At 43.2% G+C, this 16,900-nt stretch overlaps 3 protein-coding genes across 4 annotated transcripts in view; all 3 read right to left on the bottom strand.

Annotated features, from left to right (window-relative positions):
- Positions 1-553: 553 nt before the first annotated feature.
- On the bottom strand, positions 554-8,148 carry LOC135093322 (uncharacterized). 2 transcript variants are annotated; one of them, XM_063992620.1, is made up of 6 exons: positions 7,993-8,148; positions 5,962-6,039; positions 5,646-5,817; positions 3,288-3,438; positions 1,250-1,396; positions 554-1,012 (listed from the first exon to the last, which is right to left on the bottom strand). In XM_063992620.1, exons 2-6 carry the CDS (start codon positions 6,017-6,019, stop codon positions 761-763), a joined length of 780 nt encoding a protein of 259 aa, XP_063848690.1. In that variant the 5' UTR covers positions 6,020-6,039; positions 7,993-8,148; the 3' UTR covers positions 554-760. The 2 variants fall into 2 exon arrangements, with proteins under 2 accessions (XP_063848690.1, XP_063848606.1); XM_063992536.1 differs by having other exon boundaries at positions 7,729-8,015.
- Positions 8,149-9,521: 1,373 nt separating this feature from the next.
- Positions 9,522-10,466, bottom strand: LOC135099801 (uncharacterized). The gene has a single exon (XM_064002754.1). It carries the CDS (start codon positions 10,464-10,466, stop codon positions 9,522-9,524), a length of 945 nt encoding a protein of 314 aa, XP_063858824.1.
- Positions 10,467-15,493: 5,027 nt separating this feature from the next.
- Positions 15,494-16,900, bottom strand: part of LOC135092994 (peroxidase-like) — a 71,266-nt gene continuing 69,859 nt past the window's right edge. Inside the window, exon 19 of the mRNA XM_063991866.1 lies at positions 15,494-16,900. This exon is cut by the window's right edge and continues 33 nt beyond it. Coding sequence (XP_063847936.1) covers positions 16,358-16,900 — 543 coding nt within the window. The 3' untranslated portion in view covers positions 15,494-16,357.

Below are 16,900 nucleotides of genomic sequence, written 5' to 3'. Positions count from 1 at the left end.
TGAAGCAGCAAGACATCTGCTATTTATTACCTTTGCAAGGCATTCCTGGGAAGCTGTAGGCAAGGGGATGGGGAAATGATCCTCAGAGGCTTATTGTCAACTCATCCTCTTGCACTCTGACCTTTACTGCCCCAGACACCACACCTATTGTCCATCCACCATTACTCACCATCATCATTAATGCTACACTCTCTTCTGAGAAGACACTTTCTCAAAGATTCCAGTTTCCCCATTCATATTTTTCAATAGTGTTACTTTTTCCTAATGAGATTCTGCATTGTCCTTACTGCTGATTTTCTTCCACCCTCTCACAATCTTCCCTATTTATATTTTTCATTCCTTTTAAATACAACTGTCTCCACTTTTATATCCCATTTTCTTCAATCCTCTGTACCTTTATTTCTGTAAAATGGATTTCAGTTATACCACAAATATCTATTTATATCTCTTCCAGTCCACTCTAACAATAACAATTATTTTTTTTGTCATTAATTTGTTATTTTTCATATTACCTTACATAAATGGGAAAAGCAACACATACAAAATATACATCTGAATTCATGTGAATCTTTATTCTAACAAGAGTAAAATCAAATTCTATATGTGAAAAGAGAAACTACGAAAAAATTTAGATAATAATTAAGATTTCATAATTCATGTGAATTCTTATTCAATATAAATTATTTGCTATGTACAGTACAATAAAAACAATGAAAACCAACATTTTTTTTTTACCTTCTTGCTTCATGTAGTATGACCATTACTTGCTCAAAAGGTCAGATTTATAGTTATCTTTGATTTTTTGTAAAGCTTCCAGCTTCAATCTTTCCTGCCTATTCTTAATTTTCTTCTCTTCCTCTTTTTTCATCAATTCCTTGATAAGGAATTCTGGCAGTCGCTTGCTCTTCCAGGTCTTTGGAGTGGGCTTCTCCTTTGTTTGCCGCAGGATGTCCTTCACGTACTCTGCAGCATCAAATGCATCATATCTGCGCACTTTGGCCATCTGTTCCGCCTATAAAAGTACAAGAAAATTTAATTATATTAGATTAATTGTCAGACATCCTAAAAGTTTAATAATTACATATTCTTTAACACAAAAGTAGAGTTTCAAAGTAGATCTAGAAACTTGTTCATAATGAGAGAGATATCTGTCACATGAGGGGGTGGTGATGAAGCATTCAACAACAGAATGTTGGTTTACATCCTAGGGATGGGCAAACCTTCATATAATTTTTCTCTTACAACATACCTGAAATTGCTTCTCTTTCCTATACTCCCTTTTCTGTCTTACTTTTGCCCAGACAAACTTCATCTTCTTACGTAGTTTTCTCAACTTGTGTTTCCTCATCTTTTTTCTTCTGGTTATAATCAATCTAGCTGCTTGTTTCTCAGCTACCTGTTTCATCAAAAAGACATACCATTATTATCAATATGTTTGAGATACTAAGAAAATCTTACTGTGAAAGATATCCATCAACTGTGTAGGTATGCAGTTACTACACACTTGAAACTGAAATTTAGCATGGGTGAAATGATAAGGCATGCAGACTGCATGAATCTGGCCATGTTAAAAGAAAGACGCAGAAGAGATGAATGAAGCATAAACAGTACCTATTTTGAAAGTGCAGAAAGAACATCAATACATAGACCATAGAAAGTGTAGGAAGCTGCTATCTGTCAAATGTTAAATAATCCTAACCTCTCTTTCAAAAGTAATGATCCCTAATCACTCTGTATATGACCAAAATATATAGCAATGGTTTGCCTTTTATGTTTGAGTGCTGCCAGAATTGGTATGTCATGCCCTGCACCAATTCTGGTGACACGGAAGAGACCATTCCCTAAAACAGTGATTCAAATATGTCTAGAGAATTGGCACACAAGAGGCAGCTAAAAGGAAGCTTTGATTAGGTTAAGTAAGTTACTCGGGTTGAATAGGTTTTGCAGGCCTTTGTAGTGGACAGATCTTGTTTTCTTTCTTTTTGTGAGCCACATGTTTTTCTCCCCTAAAACTCATTGATTTTGTGATTACTACTGGAGAATAGGCTTGAGTAATGACTTAAGGAAGCATGAATGAGTGTGGAAGCTAGTAAAAGATGAAATGTGAGAGTGCATGAGTAAAAATATTCCTGAGGGTTGATAAATAGATTGAGACAGACTGAGAGTGAAAAAGGAACCATTCAAGAGGGTGAGAGAGAGGAAGGATGGAGAGTAAATGCTATGGAATGAGGGTAAGAGAGTGAGGTATCACTCCCTTGTCTCATTATTTTGGATAGATAAGGGGAGGGGAGGTGACAGAGAAGGAGATTTGTAATAAGATGAAAGAGGAAGGTAAAGGGAAGGAAAAGGGGAGGAAAGGATGTGTTGTATGAGATAAAGGAGTTTGTAACAGGGGAAGGAGGATATCTGGGGCAAGGGAGTGGAGGAAGGGTGAGGGAGGAGGATGGGAGTCTGGGGAGAATGTAGAAAGAATAGATATAAGCAAGAAGGATGAGTAATGAGTTAAGAATCAGAGGGGAATAGGTATTCCCTTTTCCTGTCCCCTATTCCTTTTCGTTCTTTTTCCGTCCATCCCCTTCCCACTTCTACTCCCTCCATCTCCTTGCTCCTGCACTCCCCCTTCCCCAGTTACATTTTCTACTTCTACATTCTTGAAATATATTATACATATACATTTTTTACTGATTTTACTATATCTTTTCTATGTTTTTTTTTGTCTTCTCTCTTTTCTCCTCTCTGAAGTTTTGTGTCACAGATGCAACACACTTTGCATCCATGTGGTGTGTAAAGATGATCCTGATCCACAACTGCAGATATGGAAGTAAAAGAAATCCATGACTGCATCCACATTGAGAAATACTGATATTGTAGCATCTGCAATCTTATCCACAACCACATTTTATGAGAAATGCATATCCAGCTCTGCCTCCACATCTGCAGAGCTCTGAAATTTAACATGTGATGACAAAATACACACTCAGAAAGGTCTAGGCCATGCTGTCAGAATAAATAAGTGTTTTTCCAGTGCATTCATTACCCTGAGTTTTGCGATCCTCAAGTTTAGTGCTATGCCTTTGGAAGAAAGCAATTGTGAAATTCAAGAGGATAGTGTAATAATAATAATAATAATAATAATAATAATAATAATAATAATAATAATAATAATAATAGAAACAAAAATGACAAGATAAATGAGCTTAATCCCCAACTAATTTTTGGAAAGTGACAAACAATAATCCACCTCTAGGCACAACATGAGAACCAAACAAACACACTGTCTCATTTACCTGGTTAGTGGGTGCTTCAACTTTCTGCTGAGGTGTACCAGGATCAGTCTTTTCAAATATGTTTAATATGGATGGGAGGTCCTTCTCTAGCATCACCCCATTATGCAGTGTGGGGAAAGTGATGGTGGCAGGTTTCAGCAGAGGTGGCAATCTGCAATATGTAAATGGACAAATGTAAAAAGAAATGGTAAGATGGTATGCTCAAATTATTTACATACAAAATGTGGATTTGGAGATAAAAAGAGACTGCTGTTCAAATTCTGCCTAAGCATAGTATACTTTCTACAAAATTAAGGATTTATATTATACTAATTTCCAACTGTGAGATTTTATTTTTTATATTTTTTTTCATAAAGAATGTGTGTGTGTGTGTGTGTGTGTGTGTGTGTGTGTGTGTGTGTGTGTGTGTGTGTGTGTGTGTGTGTGTGTGTGTGTGTATTTAACTAGTTGTATTATACAAGGCAAAAGCCAAAGCTCATTTTGCCCTGTCTCCATAACCATATTTATCGTTTCTCTTCACATATGCGTACACTGTTTGCCGCAACCACCTCTTCCTTCAAATCATTCCAGATTTTAATAGTTCTATATGGGAAGCAGCATTTCTTGATGTCGCTTGAACATCCATTCCTCTTTATTTTCTTCCTATGCCCCTTCGTCTGTCTCTCTTCCTCCTCCATCTGTGGCACCAAGTCATTTCTGTCTATTCTTTTTATATTGTTTACTAATTTGTACATTGTTATCAGGGCTCCTCTTTCTCTTCTCTCCTGTAGTGTTGGTAAATCCATCTCTTCAAGTCTTTCTTCATAGCTTAAGTCTTTTAATTCTGTTAACATCTTTGTCACAATCCCCTGTATTCTTTCCAGTTTCCGTGTATCCTTTTTTCTGCTGTGTATTCCAATTTAGGATGTTTCATGTTTGTTATAATTTTCTTCATTATTTCTTTATCTAAATAATCAAATGCCACATTAATGTTTGTTAACAAGCTGTATGCAGGGCTGAATATCCTGTTTATGTGTCTTTCAGGTGATAATGTGTCTTGAATCATTACTCCAAAATCTTTTTCTTCATCACTTTTCATTGCTATTTCTCCTCCCATTTTGTATTTCAATGAAGGTCTCTTTTTACTTTTTCCTATTTCCTACAATGAGGCATTTTCTTGGGTTAAATTCTAGTTTCCATCTTTGGCTCCATTCATGTATCTTGTCAGTATCACAAACTCCCTGCAGTCATTTTCACCCTTTATTATTTTCATTATTTTGGCATCATCAGCAAACAGGTTTATATAACTATTTATATCTTCTGTCATATCATTTACATATATTTGAAACATAATAGTTACCAACACATCCTTGTGGTACCCCACTTTGCTCCATCCATCTCAATGTTGCTCCCTTTAGTCCTCCTCCATTCTCTAGTTTCCACATAATGTTTTTGTGGGGAACTTTATCAAATGCTTTCCAGGTATACCGCAATAACCCATCAGTCCCACTCTTGCACTTCATCTATTATTCTCGTATAGAAGCTCAGTAGATTTGTGACAAAGGATCTCCCTTTCCTGAATCCAAATTCCTTTTCTGTAATCATCTTTTCATCTCTTACATATTCAATCCATCTGTCTTTAACTACTATTTCACAAAACTTGCTTACAATACTTGTTAGTGACACCAGTCTATAATTTAATGGTTCCATTTTATTTCCCCCTTTGTATATTGGTATTATGTTAGCTTTTTTCCATTCCTTTGGTACTTTTCCTTCTCTCAATGAGCTGTTAATTATATCCCATATGTGTGTGTGTGTGTGTGTGTGTGTGTGTGTGTGTGTGTGTGTGTGTGTGTGTGTGTGTGTGTTACACATGTATATTGGATATATTTGCTGTGTACATCAGGGTGCTATGTACATAAGCATTTATGTGTGGGCACAGATACCATATCAGGCTTTTTTTATGGGATGTCAGCCTGGTATTGCATTGACAAAACAGTCATGGTTGACTAACATTCGCCTATGGCGAATGTTGATTGATAAAGTCAATGAATAAGTCATCTTCACTTCCTTACTTCCTGTTAATTCTTTTTACTGTTTTCTTTATTTTAGTTCACATGTTTATCTATATAAGGCAGTCATCAAAAGCAAGCATGGGATGTGAATGCCTTTGTGAAGTGAAGCACTATGGCTGTGTTGTAAAAGGGCTGGCTGAAACATCTAATATTAGTCGATGTTTAATGACATGGCCAAGCAGCTAACAGAAACATCACAAAAGGTCTGAATGGGAAGATCATTGATATTCTACTTCTACCTGGGATTAATCTCAAGTACATAAAAAAAAGGCTGACTGTATTACATAAATAAACAGGACCTTACCTCAACTCTTTAGTGTTATTTAAAGAGCTTGCTGATGCTAGAACCTGTGCTGACAGCTGCACCTCAATGGGAGACAACGTCAGGCGTCGAAAATTAAGATGTAGATCATCTTTGGCATTCTGGCCTGGAGTGCTACTAAGTGGAAATATCACCTTTCTAGTCACAGCTGGACCTGAAAAGAAGTATCTCAACTGAATTCTCTTTAAGCAATAGATCTATTAAAAGGGCTCTAGTGTATCTAAGCTAATTTCAATCTTTTCATGCTTTTTATTAACACGAAGAGCCTTGCTAGTTGCGGCACGTTACAGGTGCTCACCCAAACGAAGAACACTCCTGGCAGACAGCATTGCCCTTATGGTTTCTACAGCAGCCATCCTCCACAAAGGAGAAACACCTGGAAATTAGATTGGTAGGTATCAAGACAATGGGCATTAAGCAAAAAAACACTGGAAAATTCTATTCCTGCCAGCAAGAAAAAAGAATGGTATAAAGAAAATAATGGGGAAACTTTATGTTGAATCTGACCAGCTGTGATTTCAGACTTACACATGTCTGCAAAGAATTTCACTGCTTGATGCAGGGGTCATTGATTACAGAGCCCTTGGAGCTGGTTTGTTATCAGTAGAGGGCATTACATCCGCCAGACTTTCTTCAAGTGGATACAATCTGGCAAAGGATGTGTGGTTGTGCCCAAAGAGGTCTTTACATTCACTACCCTTACTAACCCATCCCATCCCTCATGTTGGCCAGTGATTTTACCAAGTTTCCACCTGAACTGTGGCCCATTGTCATGAATGAGGACAACATCCCTGGCTCATGGCCATTTTATGTCTTCTTTAGCAATTATGCACCTACAGACAAGGCCATAAGCAGTGGCAGGTTTTGCGAAGTGCAGCAACATTCGATGAAGCTCATTTCACCTGTGCTGTCTGGCTGGTGGTAAGATATTTTTAAAAAATTATCTATTTGGCAACTTTTCCACTCACTGATCTGTCAGCTAGGCTATGAAGATTAATGGTCAGTGATCTATGTGTTGTGGTGGTAACAGTTATTTAAGGTCGGTGCAAGTATGATTTCTTAGAATCTGAGCAATATGTTTTGCAAACTGTGTCCCAGATACTGAAAAACCACTTTCATCACTCCACAGTATGGAACATATTTCCTCTATGGGGCACTTCTTGGCGAAACTAAGCCTGTTTGCAATGTTGGCAAGGTTTCTTAGCAGGTGTGTGGGAAGGGAGATCAAGCTCTTTCTGACAGTAATGTGACACTGTCCTTCAAGATGCACTGTCCAGCAGATCTGGATAATTTTCTTTTAACTCACATGTTGTACATACAGGTCAAACATTCAACTCGCACTTCAATACACTCATGAGTGTATTTTATGCACTTTTTTAGGCCGATCTGGTTTTAATAAGTGGGCCAGTGTTGTGTCATCTTTAGTGGCCTGGCAATGCTGCAGTGTTCAACAGTACCTTGAGGCACACAAGTCTGTTTTTGAATAGGATTTGCACCAAATCTGGCCTTATGTAGGGCATAAATATGACCAATTTTCTCCTGAGTGATTTGTGGCTTACATGCCATTGTTGTGAGCGAACACAACATGCAAAAAATAGTGCTCAGGTTCTGAGAAATTGTGCTTGCACTGACCTTGAACAACTGTCACTAACCACAACACATAGATCATTAACCGTTAATCTTTATAGCCTAGCTGATGGATCAGGAATGGAAAAGTTGCCAAATAGGTAATTAAAAAATATATATATATATTTCCTCTAGCTGGGCAGTAGAGATGAAATGACCTTCATCAAAAGTTACCGTGATTTGCGACACCTCCCACTAGTATTTATGGCCTTGCCTGTATGGGACCCCCTCAGAGATAAAAGATATGAAACCCCCTTTTCTGCAGGTCATTTAACAATTTATATACATAATAAATTCTTTCCTTTAAATTTTGTAAAGAACGATAAGACGGGTCAGATACTTTTTCTAGTGAATGCTGCTTAGGGAAAAATTTCATTCTTTTGCCTATTAATAACTGTGAATGGGTTATGGCATTGAGTTCATGGGTATCACTACTTACGTAGGCTTAGGGTCTGATATGGTAGTGTGCAGTACATCATATGTGGCTAATGATTTGCCAAGTGCTTTTCCTGATTCAGCCTTTCCTGCTCCGATCAACCGTTCCCATGTAGCACCAAAACCAAGCTGGATGGTGCACCATCCAGCACCTCCTGCCACTACGCCCCTGCACCGGACACATGTCTACCACTCCACGGTACAGCTCATGGCAAGGAAAACTACTATAAAATTAGTTTATAAATCGAAATGTACGTAATACATTCACCTGGAGAAGTGTTGTTTACATCAGGTGGCGACCTCTGCTTGCCGGCATGCCCTACCTCCTCCACGCTCCAGGGACTACGAGCATACCATTATTATTGTGTTATTACCTAATTGTATTTTTACAGGATTGAGTCAAACTCACAATACCACGTCGTTTAAAGTTATTTTATCATATTTATCTTTACAGGCATGAATGCTCCTTGCACACACAATTTCGTCAGTCAATGCATTTTATTGGCTGCTTGCTCTGTCAGGAGGGATAATGAAAACTATTTCCTTACATCTCTCTTCGTTTTTTTTACATTGATTATGTGCTAACACAAAATCTGTTTATATATATATATATATATATATATATATATATATATATATATATATATATATATATATATATATATATATATATATATATATATATATATATATATATATATATATATATATATATATATATATATATATATATATATATATATATATATATATATATATATATATATATATATATATATATATATATATATATATATATATATATATATTGTTGTGCCCACCCCTCACTCTGGGCAGGCCTGTTATCCAGACGGGCACGGGTCAAGAAACTAGAGCAGCGGGGCCTCAAATAAGTCACACTCTGAACGCCGGGACAAGGCACATGCACACATGAGGGAAAACAAGGGCACTATTTCCTAGGTTTATTGACAAATCCTCCACAAGTACACTGCTTTACAAGTTCACAGGGGCACCACAAGTCTCCCAGGGCATGACAGGCACTCAACAAGCAGGGAAACACTTCCAAAGCAGGTTGGCACACGCTGGCTTCCTCTCCAGCCACGAGTCTCCACTCTTCCTCTTTTCCCCTCTCCCAGTGCTGCCCCCTCCAACAGTGCTGCCACCCACACCCATACCCCTGGTGTAACATTATCCCCCACCCTACAAGGCAGACGACCCGGCTGCCCTGACACACACATACACACAAGAAAATAAGTGGAAATAAATAAATGAAATACACAAAGAAAATTAATCCTCAGGAACATCACAAAAGTCTCTCATCCACCCTGGTCTACGCCTCTGCTGCCGAGGTCGCTGTGGTGCTGGAGGCGTGGGCTGCAGCAAGTCAGCAGCGCCACCCAGGGGGGCGTCTCTAGCCCCAAGTTCAGGGTCAAGGTCACCACTGTCACTCGCCGTGCTGCCTGCTCCACGCTCATTCCCGTCTCGCGCAGTCCCTGCCATGTCCTCGTCGCTGCTGCTGGGGCTTACGTCCTCATCTTCCCCGCCATGGCCCCAGGAGTAGTGAGTGGCCCAGACCGTGGTAATGTCACAGCCAGTCCACGTGGACAACAGGCGGTTGCTTCTGTCCATGGCGAATCCAATATGTGACATCAAAGAGGACTGCTTCCACCGTGTATGGCCCCTCCCAGGGGCTCTGGAGCTTCAGCGGGAGCCCTCGCTTCCGGCAGGGGTTATACAGCCACACTCGGTCACCCACAGCGTACCTCACGTTCCTCATGCAACGGTCATATGTCTCCTTCATGGCCTGGCCCGCCACCAGCGCGTCGAGCAGGGCAGGGGGTAAGAGTCCTTGGCAGTCACGTCATTCAGCGCCCGGTAGTCCACACAGAAGCGCTGCGTGCCGTCCTTCTTCTTAACGAGGACTACCGCTGATGACGATGGACTGTCCGACCGCTCAATCACCCCCTGTGCTGCCAGCTTGTTGACAGTGAGCTGCATCTCCTCCTGCCTGGCTGGTGCAATACGTCGGGGTGGGCTCTTGATGGGTGCACTGCTTCCCGTGTTGATGCTGTGCTTCACCAACGCCGTGCAGCCCAGGTCCATGTCACCCCTGCTAAAGACGTCCACATACTGAGCCAGGGTGTGGCGCACTTTCTCCGTCTGTGCCTCCATCAGGTTAGTGGCACTCCGGTGAGCCAAATCCTCCAGGAAGTCGGGCAACGGCCTCACAGCAGCCACCTCTGCGCTCCTCGACATCTCCTCAGGGTGCTCCACTTCCTCACAAGTGCCCAGCTTGGCTCCAGCAGGCACCTTCTGAGCCTCACCGGAGAGGTTAGCTACCAACACCGTAACTAACTCCTCCCCCGCTTGAACGAGGCTCCGCCCGACTGTCACGCCGTCAGCCAGTTGCAGGTTTTCTGTGGGCTCCACCATGCCTTCCGATCTATGCATCGCTCTGGACAGTCGACACCGGACTCTGGCCTCTGTCCTAGGGGCAAGGTGCACTCTCTCAGCCACAACTACCTCCGCACAGCTGACCTCCAGAAGCAAGGGCACTTCTTGGCCACGCACCCTCACCAGCTTCCGTCCAAGGTTGACACAAGCTTTGCTCTGCGTCAGGTAGTCGAATCCCAGCAGACATGGTTCGTCCAAGTCGGCGACGTACTCCGGCAGCCACTCTACAGCGCTGCCCACGCCGATACGAACATCCACTTGGCCCTTGAGCTGCACACAGTGCCCCATCACGCCATACAGCCTCTGTGGCGTGTCTGGGACTCAAGTGGCGGCCAGCATGTCAGGCCGCACCAAAGTCTTCTCAGCCCCGATGTCCACTGTCAGGCGGCATGGGTTGCCATCCACTGAGCCCTTCACCTTCATCGCACTGGTTGTCTGGCGGCAGCTTACACAATGCGGGGTCCGGGGACTGAGGACAGCTGGGGTTCGGCCCCCTTCTCCAGCCTGTCCGAGTTTCCTACCTGCACCACTTCCTTTGGCTTGAGGCAGGTACTGGAGCGGTGGCCAGACTCGCTGCAGTCCTTGCAGCAAGGCTGAATGGCATCAGAACCCAGCCGGTCAAGAGAACGCGTTCTTCGTTCCCTTGGGCACCAACTGCGTCTGTGACCCTTCTCGCCACAGCCCAAACTGGAGCCACGAAAACCGTCTGGGCTTGCCTTCCTCGACGGTGGTTTCTCCACCTTCGCCTTCCGGCCTCGGAGGTCACGGCAGGGTTGGGCGGCCGCCCCTTGGCTGCTGGTCATCTTCAGGAAGGCCTCAAATTCCAAGGCCCTCGCCAGCGCCACCTGCAGGTCCCCAGGGTGCGCCTGCTTGACTTAGATTTGCAGCTGCTGGTCGTCTAGGGCGTCAATGAAGGAATCTCGGGCCAGCACCACAATCATTTCTTCCAGGGCCGCGGGATATGACCTTCTTACCAACGCCTCCACGTCCTACACCAGCTGGGACAGCGTCTCGCCCCGCTCCTGAGTCCTCTTCCTCAGGCGAGCCCGGTACACCTTTGCCTGGTGGTTTTGCCAGAAGCGGCAACAAAGGGCCTCTGCCACACTTCCATAACAGACGCGTTGGGCCAGCAGCAGGTGCTCCAAGACCTTCACAGCGGGGCCTTGCAGCGCTGTTGCCAACTGAAGCGCCTTCTCAGCCTTGCTCCAGCCCTGGGCAGAGGCTAGCATCTCGAACTGGGCGACGTAAGCCTCCCAGACTACCTTCCTGTCGTACTCCGCCGGCTTGCATTTCCCCAAACGCAGGGAAGCCAAAGGACTGAGGGGTGGAGAATGCAACTTGTGCAGGCAGCTGGCGGGGCGGCCGGGGGAGGGAGACAGGGGGGGTGATGGCGGCAGAAGGGGGGGTTTGACTGAGCTCCAGCCTGCCACCAGCCGGGCTCAAGGGAGGGGTTCCAATGGCTCCCCAGCCCCCTGAAGCAGCTACTGGCTCTGACACGACGCTGTGAGGCCCCCAAGCCAAGGGTTCTTGCCAAGAGCCCCAGGCAGACCTCAGCAGGTCCGCCACCCCAGCGATTCCTGACAGAACACGTGGGGCCGCCTGTTCCTCCGTGCATGCTGTTGCCAGCTGGCGCCGCTGCTTCTCCGTCCTCACCTTCTCCCTCAGGGTCTGGACCTCACCTTCCAGAGTCTGCACCTTGTCCAGCAGTTCATTCCTGATGCTGTCGCAAGCCTGGTCGGTACTGCTGTGTTTCCGCCTTCAAGTACGCGAGGCTGCTCTGTAGCACATCCTCAAGATGGCGGACCTGGTCGTCTGCCTGTTGAGCCTGCTCACATGCCAGCTGATCGGCTCTTTCAGCCTGCTCATGTGCCAGCTAATCGGTTCTTTCAGCCAGCTCATGTGCCCTCTGAGCCTGTGCCTCATGGTCCACTGCCATTTCCTGCTTCATACTGGCCAACATGGCCAGCAACCAAGTCCATCTGGCCTGCTTTAACTTCACTCGAGCCGCCCTTGGCCCATCATGGCGGCCATTTTGTGACTCCATGATGACACACCGTCTCTCACTGCTCTCTGTTCCCGGGATCCCACTCTATGACACCACTTGTTGCGCCATCCCTCACTCTGGGCGGGCATGTTATCTGCACGGGTACGGGTTGAGAAACTAGAGCAGCAGGGCCTCAAATAAGTCACACTCTGAACACTGGGACAAGGCACACACACACACACACACATGGGCACTATTTCCTAGGTTTATTGACAAATCCTCCACAAGTACACTGCTTTACAAGTTCACAGGGACACCACAAGTCTCCCAGGGCACGACAGGCACTCAACAGAGCACTCAACAGGCAGGGAAACACTTCCAAAGCAGGCAGGCACACGCTGGCTTCCTCTCCGGCCACGCGTCTCTGCTCTCCCTCTTTTTTCCTCTCCCAGTGCTGCCACCTCCAACAGTGCTGCCACCCACACCCATACCCCTGGTGTAACATATATATATATATATATATATATATATATATATATATATATATATATATATATATATATATATATATATATATATATATATATATATATATATATGTTTTTTTTTTCTTTTCCTTCTGTGCATTTGTAGTACGTCATGATCATGTCATCTCATTTTTGTTTCTCCTCTTGTGTTGGGAGCTCCAATTTGTCAAGCCTTTCTTCACAGCTAAGCTCTTTCAAGTTTGGTACCCATTTTGTAGCTGCTGTTTGCACTCACTCTATCTTTTCAAATGTATTCCATGTTACTGTTGCATATTCGAGTGTTGGTCTTAATAAGTGTTGCAATTATTTTCTTAATTATTTCCTTATCTATGTATCTACCCATATTTGTCAACAAGTGGTGCATGTTTCTTACTTTGTCATTTATATGGTCTCCTGGTGATAATCTGATGTTTATTATTACATCTAAGTCATTTCCATATGTTTGAATTGCGTTGTTATCTGATTTATAACACCAGGTAGGTCTCTTTCATCTCCTGCCAAATTTTATCACATGACATTGATCTACATTAAAATCCATTTGCTATTTCTTACTCCATCCATAAGAGTCCCGTAAGCCTCCTTGCGTGAACCTTCATAATTTTCCTTTGCAACTTTGCATCGTGGACAAACATGTTCATGTAAGTCTCTGTTCCAGTACTGGCTTCTATATCACTAACATAAATCAAGAACATGATTGATGCTAACATTTATGCTTGTGAGACTCCGCCTTTTACTTTTCTCCAGGCTGAGTACTGTTGCGGTACTTACCATTTACACCGCCACCCATGGCTAACCAGACACTATAGTGGCAGGCAGGCAGGCAGGCACCAACTCACACGGAGTAGTGTGATCGAACACGAGTAAATACTGACAAATTTTACGTTTTATTTTCTATTTAATCCCAACTTTTGCTGTGGATCCAAGGGCATTTTGAGATGATAAACTTGAATCCATCGATTATTTGAAGTTCAAGTCAACTAAAAGGTAGAAAATACGTTTTTTCATTAAAAATAATCGGCATACATGCAGTGTTTATGACCAACTCTCATGTCTGTCTGCATCAGTTCGACGGATGCGATCGCCTTTATGGGACAAATTGTCGTCAAACACCATTAGCAAATAAAAATCCACAGCGGATAGCAAACGAATATCCAAATAAAAACATTACTCTTTTGGAAGGTAAGATTTTATGTTTATTAAAGTTTCAGAAACATTAAACAAATCAAGTAATTGCACGTTGCATTATAATTGTGCCTTTATAACAGCCAACAAGCCAACAATGTCTCGCATGACCAGACTGATATATTAGTACATTGTGGAGGTCTTCGCTTCCTAAATCAAACTTTAGTTCCTAGACGGACGCAATGAGTCAGCCTCAGTGGACGCATCTTTGAGGAGATTGTGACTGAGAGCATGCGAAGCTACCATTGTCTGTGGACCACGAATGTGATTTGTGCCTCATGAAAGGTTTCCGTTTCCTGAGGAGCCAACCACGAATGTATTCATACAGTCTTTTTAAGTTTGCCTTGTCTACGATTGACAAGACACATTATTAATTTCAGAAAATGTGTGTTTGTGTGTGTGTGTGTGTGTGTGTGATAGGGTGCATTCAATAAATTATTGATTTAAAAAAAAAACTGATGAAAGAACTTATTGGAAAAGGCGCTTGTGTGATGGCTCCTCTAGCCTCCTGATGCATGACATTATGAGAACATAAGAGAAACTCCAAGTCGAATGTAGAACAAATAGTACGTATCCATATTCAAAGATTTATCTCGTCTTCTAAAAGCTCCGTAATGACTCAGCAATAATTTCACTCATCAACCACTCTACCTCTGGTCTACTTCTACTCTTTTCATATTTTAAACCTAATAAGTACTAACGTTATCAAACTTAAATCCATTACTTCTAGTTTTATCTCGATTCGTAATTCTAAGGATCTTGTCAATAGCACCCTTGTTATATCCCTTATTACCACCTAAAAAAAAAAAAAAACTATCAGATCCCCTCTTAATCTATATCTCCCTAACGAATATAAATTTAAAATCTCTCTCAATGAATATTACACACCCCTTTTGTGCACTAAGATCCAGACAAAGTGTTCTTTCGATATTAGACCGGTTCTAAGATAGTTATAGTATATATTTATAAAAAGGAATGAGGTTAAGATTTAGTAAAGCATGTAATTCATGGACCAATTATAATTACGTCGAACACAATCTGTAGGTTGTTTTGAATCTGATTTACGTGACATTTTCGTTTACCAGATGGGCTTCCCGTTCAACAAGTACAATGAGGCAGACACCATAATGGGAGATTTCCACATCCAAGAGACAGTTTACAGACAATGCCAGCGAATTCAAATGAAAACCAGCTGTGTATTGCATCGTCCGCACCAACACTAACAACTCATTCATTGCTGAACACACCAAGGACAGCATTCTCAACCCTTTCGGGATCTTATCTACTTTTAACAGGCTTCAATATAAGTTAATAGGGTTTTCAAGAGCATTTTCATGATTCTAATTATCAGAGATTCTGCATCGTCATTTGGAAAAAAGTCCATGAGAAACCGGTAAATCATCTCTGTTGCCTTTGAAAAATGTTTAGTGTGAAAGTCCAAAGCGTTTCAAAATATAGGTATGGAAATTTCAGTCCAGTGTACAAATAACAAAGAAAACACGTGCTTACCAACTTCAAAGAATATAATTCTGCAGCGCTAGTTGCTAGTCTATATCATTCGATGAGGTATCGGAGTCCCTGCTTTCATATCTATAAGAGGTGGAGTATATACTACAAGAAAATACGGAAAAAATATTTTATTTTCACAGGGCTTCCTCTCCTATACCGTGTGTGGTAACTTGGATCAATTTTGGAGTTTGGAATTTGCAAAATATACAACTATACATGATAATATTTACATCAGAATAACTTCGGGACAGCGTCGCTTGTGGAGGACGTGAGTGGGCGTGGGAATAGTCGAGTAAGTAGGTGTGCGTGAGCACACTTGTACTTTACCTGCTCCGGTAGCACCTTTCCCATCAGCGTGACCACGACGCTTTATGTATGTGGAGGTACAAATGTGTGCGGGCGTGTACACGTACGAGTGTGTATGTATGGAGAGTGAGGGTGGAGGAAGAAGGGTAAAAAAGAGCGCGGTACAGCGAGTAACAAGCACAAGAGTCTTATTTGGGTAACAGGTGTGTTGATGTATTGGTGTGTTCAACGAATGATGGCTAATGGACTATACACAGGAGAAAAGAAAACAAAAGGATCTAAATATACGTGTTGAGTATTATTCCTCCCCATGCATGCGCATACTGACACATATATGGGGCCAATGACGCGCTATTTGCATCATAGATGAACACAGCCTGGATGCGCGAATACGTGTGAGAATTTGGCGGCAGACGAGAGAGAGAGAGAGAGAGAGAGAGAGAGAGAGAGAGAGAGAGAGAGAGAGAGAGAGAGAGAGAGAGAGAGAGAGAGAGAGAGAGAGAGAGAGAGAGAGAGAGAGGAGTCAGGACGGAAACATGTCACGTGCAAGACAAGTGACTGACATACACACACAACACACCTTGTTATGAGCACGTCACCCAAAAAAATAACGTTAACAATAAAATTAATAAAGATAATTTACAATATCATCATGATCCGTGCATGGTGACTCATCCCTTTAGCCCGAACATGCCGAAGAGGTGCTGGATGGGGCCCCGCCGCCTCCCATGGTGGTGCGGGGACACGGGCACGGGCTTGAACTCCCCCTCGCAGTACTCAATGGGCGCTTGGAAATCTTGGTTGAGAGGGTGGTGCGATAGAGGGGGGGGCCCGTAAGAGGCGGGAGGCGCTGGGGACGGTCCGTAAGAGGGGAAAGGATGCGGCTCCGGTTCCGGGTGAGGTATTGGTTCCGGGTGAGGCAGGGGCGGCGGTGGTCCGTAGTTAGAAGGCGGTGGTGGGCCGTAGGAAAGTGATGGGACGGGAGGTGGGGGGCCGTAGGAAGGAGACGGTCCCGAAGGAGGTGGACCATAAGAGGTGGATGGGCCATGGGGAAGGGCGGGGACGTGGAGCTGCGAGGACTGCTTGATGGGACCGAAATTATGGGGGTCAGGGTGGGGGGCAGGAATGTGGGGCTGTGAGGGAGGCGGGCTTACCAGATGATCCTCTGGGAATTGGAAATGATTTTTGGTATTGATGGGAAGGTCAGAGGATTC

Source organism: Scylla paramamosain, chromosome 1, assembly GCF_035594125.1.
Source record: "Scylla paramamosain isolate STU-SP2022 chromosome 1, ASM3559412v1, whole genome shotgun sequence".
Lineage (NCBI taxonomy): Eukaryota > Metazoa > Arthropoda > Malacostraca > Decapoda > Portunidae > Scylla > Scylla paramamosain.
The sequence above is the reverse complement of the archived record's forward strand: the minus strand, read 5'-3'. Positions and strand labels throughout refer to the sequence as shown.

Bases quoted from the DNA above. Each gene is read 5' to 3' on its own strand.
- LOC135093322 (XM_063992536.1), bottom strand. From the start codon at position 7,768: ATGATGTACTGCACACTACCATATCAGACCCTAAGCCTAC. The intron at 1,397-3,287 runs GTAAATGAGACA...TTGATGAAACAG, and splicing joins TTGAAGCACCCACTAACCAG to GTAGCTGAGAAACAAGCAGC. The intron at 1,013-1,249 runs GTATGTTGTAAG...GTACTTTTATAG, and splicing joins GGAAAGAGAAGCAATTTCAG to GCGGAACAGATGGCCAAAGT.
- LOC135099801 (XM_064002754.1), bottom strand. From the start codon at position 10,466: ATGGGGCACTGTGTGCAGCTCAAGGGCCAAGTGGATGTTCGTATCGGC.